The following is a 17778-nucleotide window of genomic DNA, read 5'->3' as shown; positions in this document are numbered from 1 at the left end:
CCAGCATCACTTTCTTCAGTGCTGTCTTGGATTTTTTTCTTCATCTCTTCCCTCTATTGACTGTAAAACACCTCGGGAGTATCTTTTGGCAGCTGCTGAGGAGGATGAGGGAGCTATTCTAAAGATGGTCTCAGGCTGGAAGTCACACAGCCCCAGAGCTTTAGTGGGATCTGACTCCCATGGGTTACAGTGGAAGCTGACACCAAAACAGCAGCTAAAGCTTTGGTGTTTATGACCCTCAGAAAAGTAAGATCTTAAGTAACTTCTTCTGTAATGGGAAACACCTTTTCTTTAAGTGTGGATTTATTGCATCAATTCAGAGTTGCTGAAAACATTTCCTTTAAGAGAATCACTTAGATAGTCTGGAGTCCCTCTCGGATGAGCAGAGTTGCTGCCAGCCTCCATTTGTTCCCTCTCACTAATAACATTATTACTTTACTTTCAAAGCCTGCAGTTATGGATCATAATGATCACCCCTTTTACCTCCTCCACGTGATGGTGTGAGCACTTAACCCTGTGTGAGCACCAAAGCTTTGAATTTTAAACCTTTTCTACCAAACGAGTGAGCACTTCTCTGTTAGGAAAGAAATAGTTTAAACCCACCAGTAGGGAGCAACAACAGTTACTGTAAAAAAAAATAATAAAAATAAAAAAGGGTGGGGTCTGAATTCTCAGGGACAACTGTCTTTAAAAACAGACACATGACCCCCCCAAAACTGCATTTTCTCACTTCCCAGGGCTGCTTGCTTGGCTCCCTGGTCCAGGATTAGGAGAGAGCATCTCCCTTATTTTGCACATGCTGCACCATCTGTCTTGAATCTCCCTTTGTAGGGTTTGGATTCCAAGCAACATTTCTGTCTTGGGACATAACAGATGTGTCTGAAGAAGCTTGCTAGGTATGGCTGGAGTGCTAGTTATGTTGCAGGTTTGGGTTTTTTCCCCTCTCATCCTGCAGCCAAAGTGAACACTGAACCTTTCTGGTTCTCTACACCCTGAACCTGAGAAAACATTCCATGCTATAATCCCTGAGAAACAGAGTTCCCCTGTTCTAGTGTGTGTGTTCTGTTCAGAGCAGGAGAAGATTAAATTCTGCTAAATTCAGACATTACAAGGACACAGGAGATGCCTTTAATCTTTTATTGTACATTATAAAATGTTTATTGCTCTGTCTGTATCAGAGGTGTTGACCTCTCCCTCTTGGTGATGGAGGAGTATGTTCTGGCAAAGGATCCACTGAAAAGACCTTTGGGGTTGGCCTGTCTTCTGCAGCTGGCACAAGGGAAGCCCTTGTTCACCAACACATCTGCAAGCAGATTCCTAGTGCTCTTCTCCTAAATCAGCTATTTTGGAAAGGCTGGTGATGTAGGAAGAGGAGAAATGGCTGAACTCTGTTCCTGCCAGCCTGTTTCTTCACAGGGACTTTTCAACCAGGCTCATCTGAGTGCAGGTTTGTTGTAAGGAGATTCAAACCCTACCCAGGCCAACCTGCCTTGGTATTTGATGGAACAAATAGGATCTTGCCTTATCCCCTAGTGCATACAGAGTGGTCTTGTGGAGTAATTAGCTAAACACAGAATACCCCATGGCACATGACAAAGAGTACAGCTTTCCCACCTGATGGGCTTGCATCTACCAGCTTCCAGAGCACCAGCAATCCCAGGGGTCCTGTCAGCTTACAAACATCAAGCACTCAATAAAAGAGAGGAGAACCCCAACCCCTTTCCCATCCCTCGTCATCCTGTCCATGGATCTGCCCTCCAGCAGACACCTGGCTTTACAACCTCACAAAAATAGTGCAGACAGGACTTGTAAGGAGAACCAGACCTTCCCACAGGAACCATACTAAAAGAAGCATTTTAAGAACTTCAGCCCTCAAAAAAAGGTCCCTTAGGCAAGAACCTTTCACAATAAATGGCTGTTGCCAGTGGAGACCTTGCATAGCAACCAGGATCATGAGTTTTTTTCTGGTTATTTCTTTTTTTTGCTGACTGGCTACATTTTTATGGACCTTTTATCACACTGGTGGTGGACTCAGGCCCAGCTGAAAATCCTGTCAAGGAAATGGTTGAAATGATCAGAAATTATTATTACAGAAAAGAACTGCTCCTGGTGTCCCCTCCTCTTGGTCTGTGCCTCTGCACTTGGTGTGCCCTGATTGTCTAACGTGAAGAGCACCAGTGTGAGGGAGGAGACAGCAAGGGTGGAGATGTGCTGCAGCCTCCCTGGAGAACAACCAGGGAAGGTGGGAATGGAAACTGGGGTATGTCTTTCTTTTTTTGTCTTTGAAAAACCCACCCAGAAGATGTGTTCCACAACACACATCAGTGGAACAAGCAAGGCCAGGACACACAGCAGCTGAAAGCTGGTTGCTGGTCGTGTCTGTGATGAGCTTTGCTCTTTCCTGGCTTGGAGAGGAGTGACAGTGACTGATGCCTGAGCTCACCTTAGTGCTGTCAAGGTGGAGTGACAGTGAGACAAAATAAAGATACAACAAAACCTTGTACATTTCCAAAGACAGGAAAATCATTCCAGAAGATGGAGTGTGAGGGTTGGAGAGGAGTGTGTGAGGTGTTGCTCCAGCCCAGGTGATTCATGACTCCAGCACAGGACCATGGGCAGCATCTGCTCACTGATGCTTTTCCACCTTCATTGTTTGGGTTTCAAGGGGGGTTTTTTTGCAGGATTTTTCTTCCTGGCCAGATGTTTTGTAGAACACAGGCGAGGAGGTGTGTGCCAGCAAGTGACAATCACTAGGTCTCTTTCCAAATTGCTCCAACAAGATTTCACCTCCCTAGTCATCAAGGCTCAGAGGCAGAAAGTGAGAGTGAGGAATGGAGTCCATCTATCAGCCTGCAGGCTGTCACGCTTCAATGATGTTCACTGAGGGCTTGTTTTTTGGAAACTAGAAGAGGAGACAAAGGGAAGATTGGATGTTAAGGAGCTGCTAGAGAGGAAAAAAACCAACATCTCAAAGCACAGTGCAGTAGAAGTTCTTCTTTCCCATCCCCTCGGGATAAAGGAAAAGGGCTGGAGTGGAGGCATTTGGGTTGCATGGTTCATCACTGTCTGAGGGAGAATGAGTGGACTGCTTCAAATAATAATGAAATATGAAGCTGTGCCAGAGTGCAAGTTGTGAATAGAAACACAAGAAAGTTAAATTAATTAGAATAAGTTGATATTAATTATAAGCTTGAGTCTGCTTACATGACTGTCCTGTGTGCTACCAAGCCATGATCCTGCTGATCAGTTCTTTGTTAATTGCAAGAGGAACATCCCCTTTAGCTACCTGAGGGCTGCTATGGGGTAAGGACCCAGGCAACCCAGGAACTGCAGCATCCCTCAGTGGATTTTTCTTCCATAGATGTTTGGGTATTTTAGAAATAGGAATTGAAATCCATATTTCACTGGTGGACGTGCAGGCCAACGCGGAGGTGGGAGTGAAGTGCTGATCTCTTGGTGTGTCTGGGAGGCTCACCCTGCTAACCAAGCCGAGGTTCTGGCATGCCTGGATGTCAGGGGGTGTTTCCTTTCTGCTACCCAGCTAGAGGGGAGGGTGTTTAGCAGAGGCTGCTCGGTTGTCTGCCCCGTCCCGGCAGCCACAGCTCACCTTGCTGCGGAGGAGCCCCCCGCCCTGGTGCTCGGGGGTGCTGTTCTCCGAGGCGCTCTTGGCTTTCTCCTTGCTGTTGTTTGGCTCGTTATCTTTGATGATGTCGTATTGTCTGCAAAACAGGGCGATCACCCCTGACAGGAAAGATTGTTAGTGATCACAGAAATGAGCTCAGCCCCTGGAGCCTGCAGAGATCAGAGATCCCTTCCTTGCCAGCCGGCTTGGTGCCTTCTGCTGGAGAGCTCGGCAGCTTTCACAGTTGCTCCTCAGGATCATTTCCTAGCACAGCCAGTCAGCCCTCTGGCTGTTTCCTTCCCAATGCCTAATTCCGTGTTAAACTAGTTAGGCAGAAGGACAGAAGATGAATTGTATTCTGACTTCCCTGTCATTAACTGGGACAAGTGTTTTAAGCCCTTGGATAGTGATCAACACAAACCGTGCGGGATCTTTGCTTTGCAGACACAGGAGCTCCTGGAATTTCTGGTTAGTGGAAATATGTCCTCTGGCCTTTCTCCTCGGGGGTGGAGAGAAGGAGCTGGAGCTGGCAGGTGAGAGGCAGGTGCAGTACCTGCCTGGTACAAGCCAGGGCCTCTTGAGCAGCAGGACAACATCTGCAAACATGCAACAGTGACGGCAGCAAAAGCTGCCAGTGGAAATTTCCTCCCACACAGCAGGGACATGGAGAGAAAAGCAGAGGCAGCCATGCCACATTAGGCGGCTGCAGATGCCTTTCTTAGAAGCTTTTCTGTGACATTTTGACCAAATAACTTCTCTGCCTGCAGATTCTAAACACAGAGGTTAAGCAGAGCCAGGCAGGTGCTGCTTCTCCCTTACTGAAAATCATTCCAGCTCCCCTAATAGCAAAACATCTGTCAAGCTTTCACCAGATGATCACAAACTGCTGTATAAAGTGAGGTGTTTTTCTGGCAGCTGCCCCCAGGTATTACTGGTAAACCCAGTGGTCCAAATTCTTTCTTGCCTATGTAAACAAATGGCTGAGCTTAGGACAACAGGTTAACACCTGCTCCAGTCACACCTTCTGTGATTTCTGATGGTAAAACTGAGGCACAGAGAAACAAATTGCTGTGAACAATGCCAGAAAGTCAGCACAAGAGCTTAGGTCTTGTTTCCATTCAAAGCCCTGGGCACAGACTGGTTCCAGTTTCTGGTTGCTACAACATTGACATACATTCAGGTTATGGTCAGGCCAAGAGCTGGACAGAGGTTCTGGTATATTTAGACTGTAAAAAAAACCCAGGAGATGTAGAGAGATTTTTCTCCCTACCCACTTTCCTTTTTAAATGTAAGTCATCTGTCTAGAGGGGAAACTGTGGTATGAACAAATTCTTTGTTCAGATGCTGATCTGAGTTTTAGATTACACTACAGTGGGAGATGAATCAGTTGTTCAGTCACTTGATGTAATTATTTGTGATTGTTTTTACTGGCAGGGCATTTAAATTTGAGTGTGCAGAGCTAAAACTTGACATAGATGCTGAAAAGATCGTGGTTTTGGAAGCCTTGTGATTTAGTTTAGGCTTTAATTTGCTCATCATCTTCGGCAATGATTGCTGTCCATTTGGAAATGCAAATAGTGGCAAACTCAAGACTTCCCAGGGGGGAAAATATATATGTGGATCTGATTCTGTGTCACCTGGATTTGCTTGCAAGAGAACTTGCAGAGCTGAACAGGACACAGTCAGTCCCTCCACCCCCTTCCTCTGTGACAGATCTCAGATCAGTGGCATCTTTCCTCTTCACATCTCTCCCTGTAGGTGTCTCATCTCAGCAGAATCTTGTGTAAATGGGCCAGATCCTCTGCTGGAGTAAACTGGTGCAGCTCCTCTCAGTTGAGGATTGTGACAGTTTCCAGCAGCAGAGGTGACAGACCAACACCTTTCCAGGTGGGACAAGCTGCCAAAGCCACTAGCCACTCAGTGCTCCTGGGGGACACACCTTCACTTCTGACTGAGGAGAAATCTCTGTGCAAATATTTACACACACTCTGTGTAGAAATGTGGCTTGACAAGAGGGCCACATTCTGAGTGGCAAAGGTTGTCTTCTCTGCCTCGTAGCTTTGCCAGGGAGCTGATTTCCTGGCCTGCCAGTTTCCTTGGGTCACCTGAACCCTTCCCAGTGGGCAACGTGCTCTGTGCCTCGCAGGGAGCAAATCTTGTTTCATTAATGTTTTACGTTGCAGCAGGAGCAGCAGCTGCCTGGCAGCCAGGGGAGGCCAAGGCTTGAAACAGCAAACAAACACCTCCAGACTTGATTTCCCATTAACTCAGGCATGTCATTCCCAAAAGGAGCAGGCTGGAGGGCTGGCTGCAGCCACTTCACACATGCCAAGCTGGAGGAACAGGACTCAGGGGCATTTTCCTCTCCCTATTTGCTACTTTAAATCATAGGAGCCATTTCTGTGAGGTCTGTTGAAGTATGGTCTTCAACTCATGTCAGAAAAACTCTTGGTTCTCTTTGGAACCCACACCATTTTTTTTCCCCCACACCATCTCAAACTCATCTAGACTTTTCCTTCCTTTAGGTGAATATGATTCTGCTGATGTCCCTCCTCTTCCTATTAAATCCTGTTCTTCGTGTTTTAACAGTGGATGTTGAGAGGATCTGGGTTTATTGAGGTTTTGATGTTTGAGGCCACTTGTTCTTTCGGTGCTTCCAATATTTTCATTGATTTTGAAGGGCATTTTAGTGTCCGTATAATAGTGGGTGTTGAGTATGAGACTTGTACATTTCTGATTTGCATAAAATTTGGAGCCACAAATAGCCAGATAATTGCAGTGACCTGTAGCATTTGAAGGGCTGGAGGCATCCTGTTGGCTGGCTGAGGGCATTGTCAGCAGTGCCTTCTGGAAAAATTGAGATTACAGGATTAGCCATGATGAATTAGGCAATTAGTGGATCAAATCCATTATCTGCTTCCTGCTGGACCAGCCCAGCCCACTGATTCACCTGCTTTTGGCACTGCCAACTTGTGACACTGCAGAGGGGACTGAGGTGCCCTCAGAGCTGGATGTGCAGAGCCCTCGGTGGGAGGAAGGGATTCTTTTTGGGTCTTATATGATTGTAGGAGCAAACCAAGTGAGGCAGCAGGCCCTGGGGGGTATGAGGTGCTTGTGACAGAAAGATTGGACTGACCTGCCCACATAAACAACACCACAACAATGATGAGAATCTCCCCCGCTCGCAGCTGTTGGGTTTTCATCGCCATCTCCTTCATTGTCACCTCATCTGCACAAGGGGAAAGAGAGATCATGAGGCCTGGCAGCACAACTTGAGCTGGGCTGGACACCAGTTTAACAGTGCCCTTGGCTCCAGTCATCAGGGTGTGGTGGGCAGAGCTGGCAGGGACAGTCCTCACCCCTCAGACCAGCAGCTCAAGCTGCGCGTGGAGCTTGTGGAGCATCAGCTGCTCAGTGGGAGCTCCTGACACCCTGCGGGGTAGCAGTGAGGCAGGGGCAGCAGGCAGGGACCACAGAGGAGCTGCTGTGGGGTAAGTCCACACTTGAACTGCCCCTGTGGTGGCTTGCTCTGCCCTGCCTCTGGTCCCTGTCACAAAGCCTTGCATGCTCCAGAAGTTCCTCTCCCAGCTGGGGAGTGTGGAGCCTGGTGTGATCCTTGCAGTGGAGCCGCGGGATTCGGAAATGAGTCGAGCCTTTTTGCAGGGCCTAATGTGCCTCCTTGGCTTCAAAGCACTAAGAAGATGACAGCTGGGGCCTCCAGGGAGGGAAGCACTGCTCCTTTTTAGTGCTTTCGGATGAACAGCAATTCAGTATTTACAGATACCAAATCATTTTAGCAGGAAGAGTCGAGAACTCACAACATCCTAGGAAGTCAAAAGCCCTGCAACTGGCTGGGTCCTGGCAGGCAGGCAGTAACCCCTTGTGTCCCACACCCCTGCACTCCCCAGCCCTTTCTGTAGCCAAGATTCTTGCTGACAGAAAACCTTCAACCATCTGGTTTAGCTTAAGAGGAACAAGTGAGGGGGTTGCCAGTGAGGAAGTGCTGGATTTCCTCCATGGATGTGTTCAAAACCCAACTAGACATGACCCTGGACAACCTGTTCTAGTTGACCCTGCTTGCTTGAGCTGGGGTTTGAACTAGGTGATCTCAAGAAGTCTCTTCCAACCTCAGCTTTCTGTGATTTGGCAGAAACATTTGAAATGTAAGAAAAGTGGGAGTCTCTGGGTATTTTTTTCCCCCTCTTGTCCTGGAATCCAAGGACAGGAGGCCCAGCAAATCTCCCTGAGTGCCCTGTGAGCACAGCAGTGTTGTGCCTAGTGCCACCCAGGAATCTAGTTCCACAGGCTGCTCAGGAATTTCTCCTGGCATTCACTTGCAAGGATACTGGACAGTCTGCTCCCAGGCTGGAAGCCTCCTCCTCCTCCTCACTTTGCCTGTTAAACCTCATCTGAAATGGCAGAAATGAGCAGCCAGCCTGCACCAGCATCTCCCTAACATTTTGCTCGCCCATCAACCTTGTCTGCTGGGTACACTCAGGGCATCCCACTCATCCTTGTGTAGCTGGGAGAGGACCCTCAGCCCTGGGTGCCTTTATCCCAGCTGCTCTCCTTGCACAGGGTGCTGCTTTCCTCTCTGCAGAGCCCTGTGCTGCCTGGGCGTCCCGGGGGCCACACAGGAACTCACCCACACTTGCCTTTATTTTTAGAGGCTAGTTTCTCAGCTTCCCTGGGGGTCTTGAAGAGGACTGGCTCACTGGCAGGGCTCTGGCCTTGGATGCTGATGGACTGGACATGCACAATGTACTCAGTGTCCTCCTCTAGGTCCCAGAGGGCACAGGAGCGGGTGGTGGTGTTCACCTCCTGGATGAAGCGCAGCATCCGCACGTCCTTCTTCTGGAAGCCGAGAGAGGAGAGCACAGAGTGGTGGAGAGGCCTCCCGTGTGCACTGCTGGCATCTAAGACCACTGCTTCCTGCCCTGTCCACCACGGACCTGGAGGCCACCAGAGCCTTTCCTCTCTGCAGCTACCAATGCCTGGAGAGCTGCTGCAAAGAGGATGGGAAGCCAAGTCCCCTCCCAGACCACGAGGGACAGGACGAGAAGGAATGGGCTTAAGCTGCAGCCAGAGAATTTGGAAACTGAGGGAGACCTGGGGTGAAGATGAAGGTGACTGAAACTGGGTCACTGTTGGCACCATACCTGTTGGGAAATTGCAAATCCAATGACAACTTCATCTTCCAGAACATCCCAAGTCACAACGGCTGAGTTGGCTTTCAGGTGTTTGACTGTGACATTGACTGGAGCCGACGGGCTGTCTGCAAGGAGGGAGAGCAGAGCCTTGACAGGGGCAAAGTCACAGCAGGAGACAGCAAGGGCAGGGAGGGGAGTGGGAAAGAACCTTGTTCAGGGTCCTTCCTGGGCATGGGTGTGGGACCTGGAAATTGGAGGGACCTCACGTCTCAATTGCCAGTGAGGTTCTAGGAGATCTCTGCTGAGAACATGAGCTGCCTTAGACATGGGTGAAGTAGCTGACCCTTGGGAAGAGTTTCTTTTGACAATGCAGCAGACCAGTGAGCAGCTCATTCATCTCATCCTGCCCAGCCACACACCACGTGTGCTCTGTTGGTTCCTGTTACAGTCTGACAGTGACAGCTGGGAGGAAATGCAAAATCTGCCTTGGAAGTATGAAAACTGAACACTTTGATGAGCCCTCTGGAGGTCTGAAATTCAGGAGCAGTAAATAGGAGTGTTTCTTTTTTCTTTTCCCTGCTAGTTTGACAGACAATTTTTTCTCCGTGCTTTGTGGCTGATGGGCTGTCTCTCAGATGGTTGGAGGACATCCAGCAGCCACCCTCTCACAATGCTGCAGGAGCATTGTCCTGTGACAGGGGCAGACCATGGAATCAGTAGCCCAAGGGTCCCTTTTTATTCCCAATTCCAGAGCACAGCTGGGTTTCCAGCTGCAGGGTGGTTCTGTGTAGCTGCCAGCCCTGCCAAGGGGAGCTGGGCTGGGAGGTGCCAGCTGAGCACACCCTCAACAGGAACCTCTTCCCAAGGGAGCTGCACCCTGCCCAGCCCTTCCTGGCATCTCAGGGGGAAGGTTTTGCCTCGTAGCTGGGCAAAGTCCTCCCAGTGCTCTGTGCAGTGAGTTGAACTCTTCCCTCCATTCAACTCAAATTTAACTCACAACCTCCAGCTTGTGCCCCAAACCCAAGGGCAGTAAAGGATAAGGAGACTGGCAGGACTCTGACTACCCCCAGAAGGTCAGATGGGTGAGAAGGAGTCTTTATTTTCTCACTCTCACCAAGGAATAACACTTTCATTGCTTTGTAACCATTGCCCACCACTGCCCTTCTGGGCTGGGGTCAACAGTAAAAGAAGGCTGCACGTGTGCACATCTCCAGTAGCACTTGTTGGATTTATAGTCTGTTCCAGCTGCCTGGATGTGGCCAAAAATATTCTAGCTGTAGTGTCAGTGTCTCCTAACAACTGACTTCATTCCCAGTGAATGTTTCCCCGGGAACAGAGGAAATAATGGGAGCACAAAATGCCCCAGCTGAAGGTCACTGCTGTTCCACACTTAGCAATGACCTTATTCCTTTCTCCCCTCCCCAGACAACACCCAGAGTCCTCCTCTTTCTTGCAAATAGGAAACCCACATCCAGCAGTGGGAACCTTAGGAAGAAGATGTCTGGATGAGCTGTTTTGATCCAGACTGACTCTAGTGAGTCCTTCCATGAGCACAAAGGTTGCTGAAAGGTGGATGGTTAAACCCACATGAATTTGGGACTTCAGGAGGAGGAGCAGGGAGCAAATGTGGTCTCCAGGGTTTCACAGGGGAAGGTGTCCTTCTTCTCTGAAGCACCTGGTCATCTCATCTCTCAGGGATGAGGCAGTGGTCTCCAGCCAGCTTCCAGAGAACAGGAACATTTCTCCTCTGCAGCAGCAGGACCAAGGACAGGCTGAGCAGAGAGATGGATCATCCCCCTCAGCCTGAACACTGGTCCCTTCTGGACTCACTGCCGTGCCACAAGGAAGGGACATGGGTCTGCAGCTCCTCACCTTCCCCCGTGACTGCAGGCATGTGCCAACAGGAGTAGGGTCTAATTTTAGGAAGGGGCAGTCAGCAGATGGGAATGCACAGGGCAGGGCTGTGAGTCATGCCTGGGGAATTTGCTGGAACACACGGAGGACATGACGGAGCTGAGAGATGGAGACAAAACAGTCTCCAGCTGCAGCCAGGCACTTCACCCTTCTCAAAGTGCAGCTGTAGAGTTAAATCCCAGCATGGTTGTCTTTCCTGGGTATTTTTAGGAGCTAATTTAAAAAAAAAAATTTAGGAGCTGCCACTGATATACCCAGCTTAGGTTGAGGAGGCCTTGGAAAAGAGATTAATTAACCCCACAGGAACAGAGAGCAGAGTTTGAGGGGAAAAGCTTTGCTCTGGAAAAAGGGAATGTACAGCACACCACCCTGAGTCCACTTTGAAATCTGTGACCTTGAAGCAAGAGCAGCATGAAAGTGTCTTAAGTTTCCTGATGACATAAAAACACGGGGGAGTTGGGAAGATCTGGAGAGGAGCAACCAACCTCTCTGGGAACGGGTGAGAGGGTGGAGGGCAGCAGGACTCTGAATGTGGGCAGGGGAGAAGTCAGCTGGTGTGGAGGGTCAAAAGCACTCTAGAAAACCCCTTTCACAGTAACACCTGAGAGAGGTGAGGTAGTTGGAGTCAGGAGATAATGCAAGAAGACCTGGGACAGCAGGTCTGAACGTGCCTTTCCTTTCACTACCACAGATGAGGAGTAGCTACAATAAATCAGTGCTGTCAAACGAGTGTAAAAGCGATATGCAAAGGGGATGAAGCCCAGGCTTTGACAGGAATACAAAGCCAGGAAAATTAGTTTCCTGCTCCCAGAGCTGAGGGAATAATTTGGAACAAGAATTTTAATCCGCGACGATGCTTTTCTCCCCACTCCCAGGAGATGCATGATGAGATCATGACTTTCTGAAATCTAATTACTGTTCCAAGATACTCCACACTGCTTTTGGCTCTCGGGGCCAGTTGGGCCTCTTTGTAGTGCCAGCCTGACTGAGGTCGGGTGGGGAAGGGGCAGTGTCTGTTTCCCAGCTGGCTGTAGGGGGTCAGCATCTCTAGCAGGGCCTTGAGGTGCCAAATCCAAATGTTTGGCTCCTTCTAGAGCTCAGTGCAGCTCCTGGAAACTTTGCTTCTGTGCCTGTGGCAGCCAGGGAAGCTGCTGGTGTTTTGGAAGTGGGTGCAGAGGATGGGATGGTCCCAGGGGCTGTTTCTTCCCCCACTGGGGGTGAGATAGTAAGGAACACACTGTCCATCAAACCTTCCTCCTGTGTGTTCCTCCAGAGAAGCTGGGGCCCTGTCTGGTCTCTGAGGGACCCAGATGGTACAAGATTTCTGGTTCAGCTTCATCCCAGGGCTGAGGCTGCCATGCCTGCCAGAGCAAATCCCACCTTGGGAGCTGGCAGAGGAGCTGTTTGGCCCAGTTTGAACTGGAGCTGTGTGCTTGGATGAAAAGCTGCTCCTGTTTTCATGTCAGAGCTTGCAGCCCTTGCTTTAAGGGAGAACTCCAATTAATTAAGAGGAAATCATGATGATTTTTAGACGTAAATGGCTGCTTCAAGACTGCTCATGCTTAAACTGTGTCTTGTTTCCTTCCCTCAGGGACCCTTCCTCAGGTGAGCTGCCATCCTATAGTCCCCAGGGATGTGTGTCCCAGCCCTGCCTTATTCGTCCCCACCTTGGACCCTCCTGGCAAGAGCAGGTCAGAACATCCCCCGTGCAGCAAGGAGGCCCAAGCAGTGAAGATTGCCCTTAATCCCCTCTTAATGCTGATACCTCCTTCTAGCCTCTCATTAAATGCTTTGCTGATTATTAATGGAGTTTTATTTGAGAGGAAAAAACCAACCTCACACTTCAGAGCTTTGGGCTGATTCCAATTTTGGCACAGCAGCTGCTGGCACAAGGCAGAGGGAACCACTCACCTGCCCTGGCTTCTCCCTTGGAGCTGTAGTGTGGATGGGATGGGGAGGAAGGAAGAGAAGGGTAAAGGTTTGTCTCCATCCCACTGCTGCTGGCACCCATCAGGGTGGGGCTACTGATGGAGGGTGCTGAGGGGAGCAAAGGGGGTGTCTGAGACACCTGAATGTCTCACCTAGCACCTCTAGGATCAGGAAGGTACTTAGGCCACAAAGACACCCCAGGAGATGCTTAGAGCTCCTGCTCCTCTGCTGAGCTCCCTCTCCTCCCTGCTGGGTCTCCCTCTTTTGAAGCCACTCTTAATTTGCAGCCTCTGCCATGAGCTCTTATGGCAGGGCTGGAGTGAGAGCTGGCTGGGTGCCTCTGGAGGGATTATTGCTTAGGGTGAGAGGAAGAACCTGTGGAAATACCACACCCTTGGAGGTCACCTCTGCCAGCTGAACCCTGTGGTCAAGCATCAGGTTTGGAATTAGAGCCTATTCCTGAATTGACCTCCACAGCCAAGGGGCCCAGCCTCCCCCTACCCCAAAAAAATCTGCTCTTTATGCATTTGGGTGTCCTGGAAACTCCAGGCACTTCCAAGTGCATTTGTTTCCTCCACGGGCAAGGCCATCCTGTGCTTGTGGCATTTTCCAGCTCAGTCAGCTCCTCTCCCACAGGCAGCTCCTTTCCTGCTGCTCCAGAGCCCCTAGGACATGGATGGGTGAGCAGAGCTCCTGCTGAGCCTCTGCAGCAGCTCCCTCAGTGCTATCCACCTGCAGGCTCCCTGCCCTTTCCCACGGGAAGCAGTGAGCATCAGCCTTCAATCCCAGCAGCTCTTTGTTCCTGCTCCTCCACCTTCCCTGCCAACGCGGGAGATGGAAGGACACAACCTGCAAGGGGAAGGAACATCCCATAAGGTCCTGGCTGATGTTCTTTGGGAAGCGTGGGGACAAAAAAAGCCCTCTTTTCACTGCCTTCCTGAGCTTTTCCTTGCTCTCCCAGCGTGGCTCCCCTCTCTGGATGTAATTGCCTGTCAGCTTTATGGGGTGTGTAGGAAGGGGCTGGCGCCGTTCGGCTTCTCTGAGTTGGTTTAATGAGGGGAGTGGGAGGGAGCAGAGCCCACCCCCCCCCCCCCCCCCCCCCCGGCCCCATGGGAGGCAGGGACTATAGGCTGAGAATTTCAAAGAGCACAAAAAACCAACCGGTGGTTCTTCAGTCTGGGAAAGAGGCAATTATTTCCTGCTGACCGCCCACTCCCCTCTACACATGGGATATTAATAGGCCACCCCCCTCCCACCCCCCCCAGCCCTGTCGCTGATTCCTCATGGAGTGGGAGCCCAGTGCTCTCAGGGAGGATGGAGCATGGAGATACTGTGTCCAGCCCAGCTATCAGGAATTCCTTAAGGCAGGAGGAGGGGGGATTTCTGCTTCAGAGAATGTCCCCGTGCTGCCAAACCTCTGACTCTGAGCCCTGGAGCAGGGCAGGATTCACTGAGGTCTCACCAGGGCCATGACCGGGTATTAACCTCCAACCCAGAGCAGAACCCTTGCCATGGCAGGTTTTATCCATGCCCAGGGAGGATGGGATCCCACAGTCTCTTCTAGCTCCTCTCAGCCCACCCCTATGGCATATTAGAGAAATAAGAGGCAAACTTATCAGGGCCAGAGAGGGTGAGCAAGCCCTGAGGTTTTCCAACCAGCTACTGCTGCTGGAACCCAGACCTCTCCTGGGAATTTTACTGGCTGGTTCTGACCCAGCTCTGCTCGTGTATCCAACACTTGGGTTTTTCCTGCACACACAAGGCTCTGCATGCTTGGCTGCTCAATGCATTGCTGTGATTAACTAGATGTGAGTCAAGCCTTAATTTGGCCTCTGGGTACTAGATAAACCAGGAGGGGTTTATTTAACCATAAAAGCCAGAAGGATGAGGCCATATCCTGTACCAGTATGTGAGGACCACTCCATGAAGGCAGCTTTTGGATCCCTCTGTGGTTAATGTGTGAGTGCATCCCTCTCTGGGCGGGATCTCCTTTTTCCACATGTATGTTCCCAGCAGGAGACAGTGCTTGGAAGAGGATGGCACAACCTTGGCTGCTTTGCAAGCAAAATCCCTGCTGAGAGGCTGAGACTGAGGTCAGAAACCTCCGTATTCAATTAAATCTCTCCTACCCTGAATGCAGAAATCAATACAGTGCTTACGGCATCCACCAGCTGGCCAGGAATCTCCGTGGGCTCCAGGAGATGGGAAGGGGCTGGAATGGGTTGGTTTGCTGTCTCCACAGACCCATCACTGCTGTCTGGTGCATGCTGAGCCTATTGCTCACTGCTGGTTTTGATCCTGCCAGACTTGGGGTGAGGAGATCCTGCCTGGGGAGGAGGTGAGGATGGAGTCCCACCACCAGCAGAAGGAGAGGAACCTGGTTTGCAGAGTGGCTCAGGGTGTGAGAACACGCAGGACAGACCCAAGAGCACTGAGGTGCTTTAAAGCTGAGCAGTGACCAGAATCCAGCCAAGTTTTGGCTCCTTTTTGGGCAGCAGAGGTGAGGAGGAGCTGTTGAGGTGCTCCTTGGGTTGGAGGCCAGCCCAGGTCCTATGATGGCTGAGCTGGATGGTGCCCAGAGCTGGGCTAGAGGGGGAAGTTTCCATCTCACAGAAACCTGACCTGAGTTGCTCTAGGGGCAGGCACCTTGCAGAGATGCTGTTTGCCCTAGAAAACTGCAGGGACCTATTTTGGGGTCTTTGATCATGGCTGCCCTGCTCTTACAGCCCTTCCACAGCCCAGCACCACTCACCTTTGTTCCCTCTGCCTAATGAGGAGGGGGCTGGTGGCACCTTGGACCCCGCAGGCTGGGCAGGACAGGCCATCCTGCTGCCAGAGCAAGTGCTGTGGCAAATGAAATGGTATTCCTGACTTCCCAGCCAATCCTGAGTGTTTCCTTAGGGTTCCTCAAGCAGGCAGCAGGAGGAGGGATGCCTGGTGCTGCTGGGATGCTGAGGATCATCAGGGAGTGGGAGGGTATTTCTCAGCTCATCCTGGTCCTGCTTCCCCTTCTCTCTCACCTTGGAATCACCTTGACAAGATAAAAAAGGGTTCTAACTGGCCAACCCCCCCTTTGGAGCAGGACCTGTGCTTGGTGCAGCAGGGGAGTTTGCACCTCTCCTCTCAGGTCCTCTCCTGGGAACAGCAGCTTGAACCTTCCACAACAGGCAGTGTTTTATTTTAGACCCACTTGCATGAGCTCAAAAAAGGGTCAAAAAAAGGAGGGGCTAACGTGTAGGGACCACCAAAGCTCCCTCCCTGCCTGATCCTGCTGGGAATGGTTTCCTCTCCGTGGGCTTCTCCAATGACTCTTGGCTTGCCTGCCTTGGTGGCCTTGTGGCCACATTGTCAGGTAGGACCAGGGACACGGAGCTGGTGGTGCTGCTGCTGCTCCCTCTGTGTGACCTTGGGAAAATCACTCCATACCCTCATTCCTCTTTTTCCTTCTCTGAAAAAAACCCAACAGGGCAGTACAAATTGGCTGCCTCTCTGGAGCATGGGGAGAGGCAGCCAACCCTTGGTGAGGGAGATGGTGGGAAGAGGAGGCAGTGGGATGTGTGGCACAGCACCAAGGGCACGGAGCCTCCCCAGAGCCCAGCACCCAGCACAGGGCAGATCCCTGGCTCTGCAGACCTGCCTGGCTCCCAGCGTGGCACCAGCACCTTTCCCTGCCCATCCAGTGGGAGCAGAAGGTGGTTCTGGGCAGGACACAACTCCATGTTTACTCTCAGGCGCTGAGTGAGGTGATTCAAGGATAAGGAAGAGCAGGGAAGTGGCCCAGTTTGCAGGGAATCGGGAGAGCTGGTACAATTGCAGACGCCTCCATCGAGCCGCGGGGTTTTCCCCGTCGCTCCCTCCTTTTGGGAATGTTTCATTAATCTCCCCCTGGGTCTGTGTGTTGTGGAATGGCAACTTCAGAGTGTCCATGTCTGGCCAAGGACACGTGTGTCAGAGCTGAAGGCATTTGGGGGGGTCGATGCGGCCCCAGCACAGGCAGGACACGGGCAAATGTAACTCCAGGGGCTGCCTCAGGAGCAGGAATTTCCACTCCCCAGAGCTCTGTATCCCTAATAGTCCCCCCTCCAGCCTCCTGGAATGTAAGATATTCTGGCAATCAGCGTTTTGCAAATCAAAGCAGCTGTTCCACCAACATCTTGCAGCCAGGGAGGGGAGGCAGCCCTCGGCTGGATACAGGGAGCCAGGGATGGCGTCTGGCTCAGGCTGGGAAGCACCCACTGGCTTCCCAGTGGCACCCACCCACTCAGCCTGGCCCACCAGGGGGGGAGAGCAGACCTGAGCACGTCCTGGTGGCTCCAAAATTAGACCTAGCTCACGGGGACCTTTGCTTTCCCAAAAGATCCCTTACTTCAGAGGAGCTGCTCAGCTCCAAGGGGCCTGGTGTGGTGGGATGTGCTGTTCCCCAGGGAGAGGTGGCTCCAGCCGTGCCCGGCTGGGCCCCGGAGAGCCTGGGCTGAGCAGGAGCTGGGGAGGGGGTTTGGCCACAGCCGAGGTGCCGAGTTGTTGGCCGAGCAGGTCCTGGTTTGCCTCCTCTGCTCTGGCTGAGCCCCGTGACACCAGCAGGCTCCACTGCTCAGGGGCTGGAGACCCTTTGCCCGGTGCCCGGGGCTGGGCAGGGGCTGTTCGCTCTCCCTGAGCCCCTGTTTTCACTCCACGTTCCCGCCAGGCGCCTTCCCCGGGGACAGCCCGCGGGGACACGGTGGCTGCAAGAGCCGAGCACACCCCGAGCTCGGGGCTCAGCCGGGGCTGCGTGTCCGAAATCCCAAACCCAAGGTCCCGGCCGGAGCTGCCCCCAAACTCCGTCCTCTCCGCCCACCCCTGCCCGCCCGCGCTCCCCGCTGCTCCCACCCGTCAGCACCGGGGGTCTCCCCTGACCGGAGCCCCCTTCCCCTCCCGGGGCAGCCCCTCCCGGGGCCCGGTTGGCCCTTACCTGCCTCCACCGGGCGCCAACCGGCGTAGCTGAAGCAGAGCAGGAGCGCGGCGCCGGTGCAGCCGAGGAAAGGCTCCATCCCCCGCGGCCGCCGCGCCGCGCCGGGCCGAGCCGCTCCGGGCCGGGCCGAACCGGGCCCCACCGGCGGCGCGTCCTGCGGGCGCGGCGGCGCGTTCAGCACCGCGGAGAGCGCCCGCGGCCCGGTACCGCCGTGC

General features: G+C 52.1%; 2 protein-coding genes across 17 annotated transcripts in view; one reads left to right on the top strand and one right to left on the bottom strand.

Annotated features, from left to right (window-relative positions):
• Positions 1-12487, top strand: part of LOC127393191 (S100P-binding protein-like) — a 25530-nt gene extending 13043 nt beyond the window's left edge. For all 14 annotated transcript variants that reach the window (XM_051638064.1, XM_051638063.1, XM_051638060.1 and 11 more), the window contains one exon: positions 12278-12487. In XM_051638064.1, coding sequence (XP_051494024.1) covers positions 12278-12431 — 154 coding nt within the window. In that variant the 3' untranslated portion in view covers positions 12432-12487. The remainder of the gene's footprint in view (positions 1-12277) is intronic.
• FNDC5 (fibronectin type III domain containing 5) lies at positions 1130-17778 on the bottom strand. 3 transcript variants are annotated; one of them, XM_051638080.1, is made up of 6 exons: positions 17564-17778; positions 8782-8897; positions 8278-8476; positions 6759-6851; positions 3608-3741; positions 1130-2902 (listed from the first exon to the last, which is right to left on the bottom strand). In XM_051638080.1, exons 1-6 carry the CDS (start codon positions 17640-17642, stop codon positions 2861-2863), a joined length of 663 nt encoding a protein of 220 aa, XP_051494040.1. In that variant the 5' UTR covers positions 17643-17778; the 3' UTR covers positions 1130-2860. The 3 variants fall into 3 exon arrangements, with proteins under 3 accessions (XP_051494040.1, XP_051494041.1, XP_051494039.1); XM_051638081.1 differs by lacking the exon at positions 1130-2902 and having other exon boundaries at positions 3699-6469; positions 17564-17658; XM_051638079.1 differs by lacking the exons at positions 1130-2902; positions 3608-3741 and having other exon boundaries at positions 6418-6851; positions 17564-17658.

The sequence above is a fragment of the Apus apus genome, chromosome 21 (assembly GCF_020740795.1).
Source record: "Apus apus isolate bApuApu2 chromosome 21, bApuApu2.pri.cur, whole genome shotgun sequence".
NCBI classification, from domain to species: Eukaryota; Metazoa; Chordata; class Aves; order Apodiformes; family Apodidae; genus Apus; species Apus apus.
Note: the sequence above shows the minus strand (reverse complement) of the source record. Positions and strands in the feature narration are given on the sequence as shown.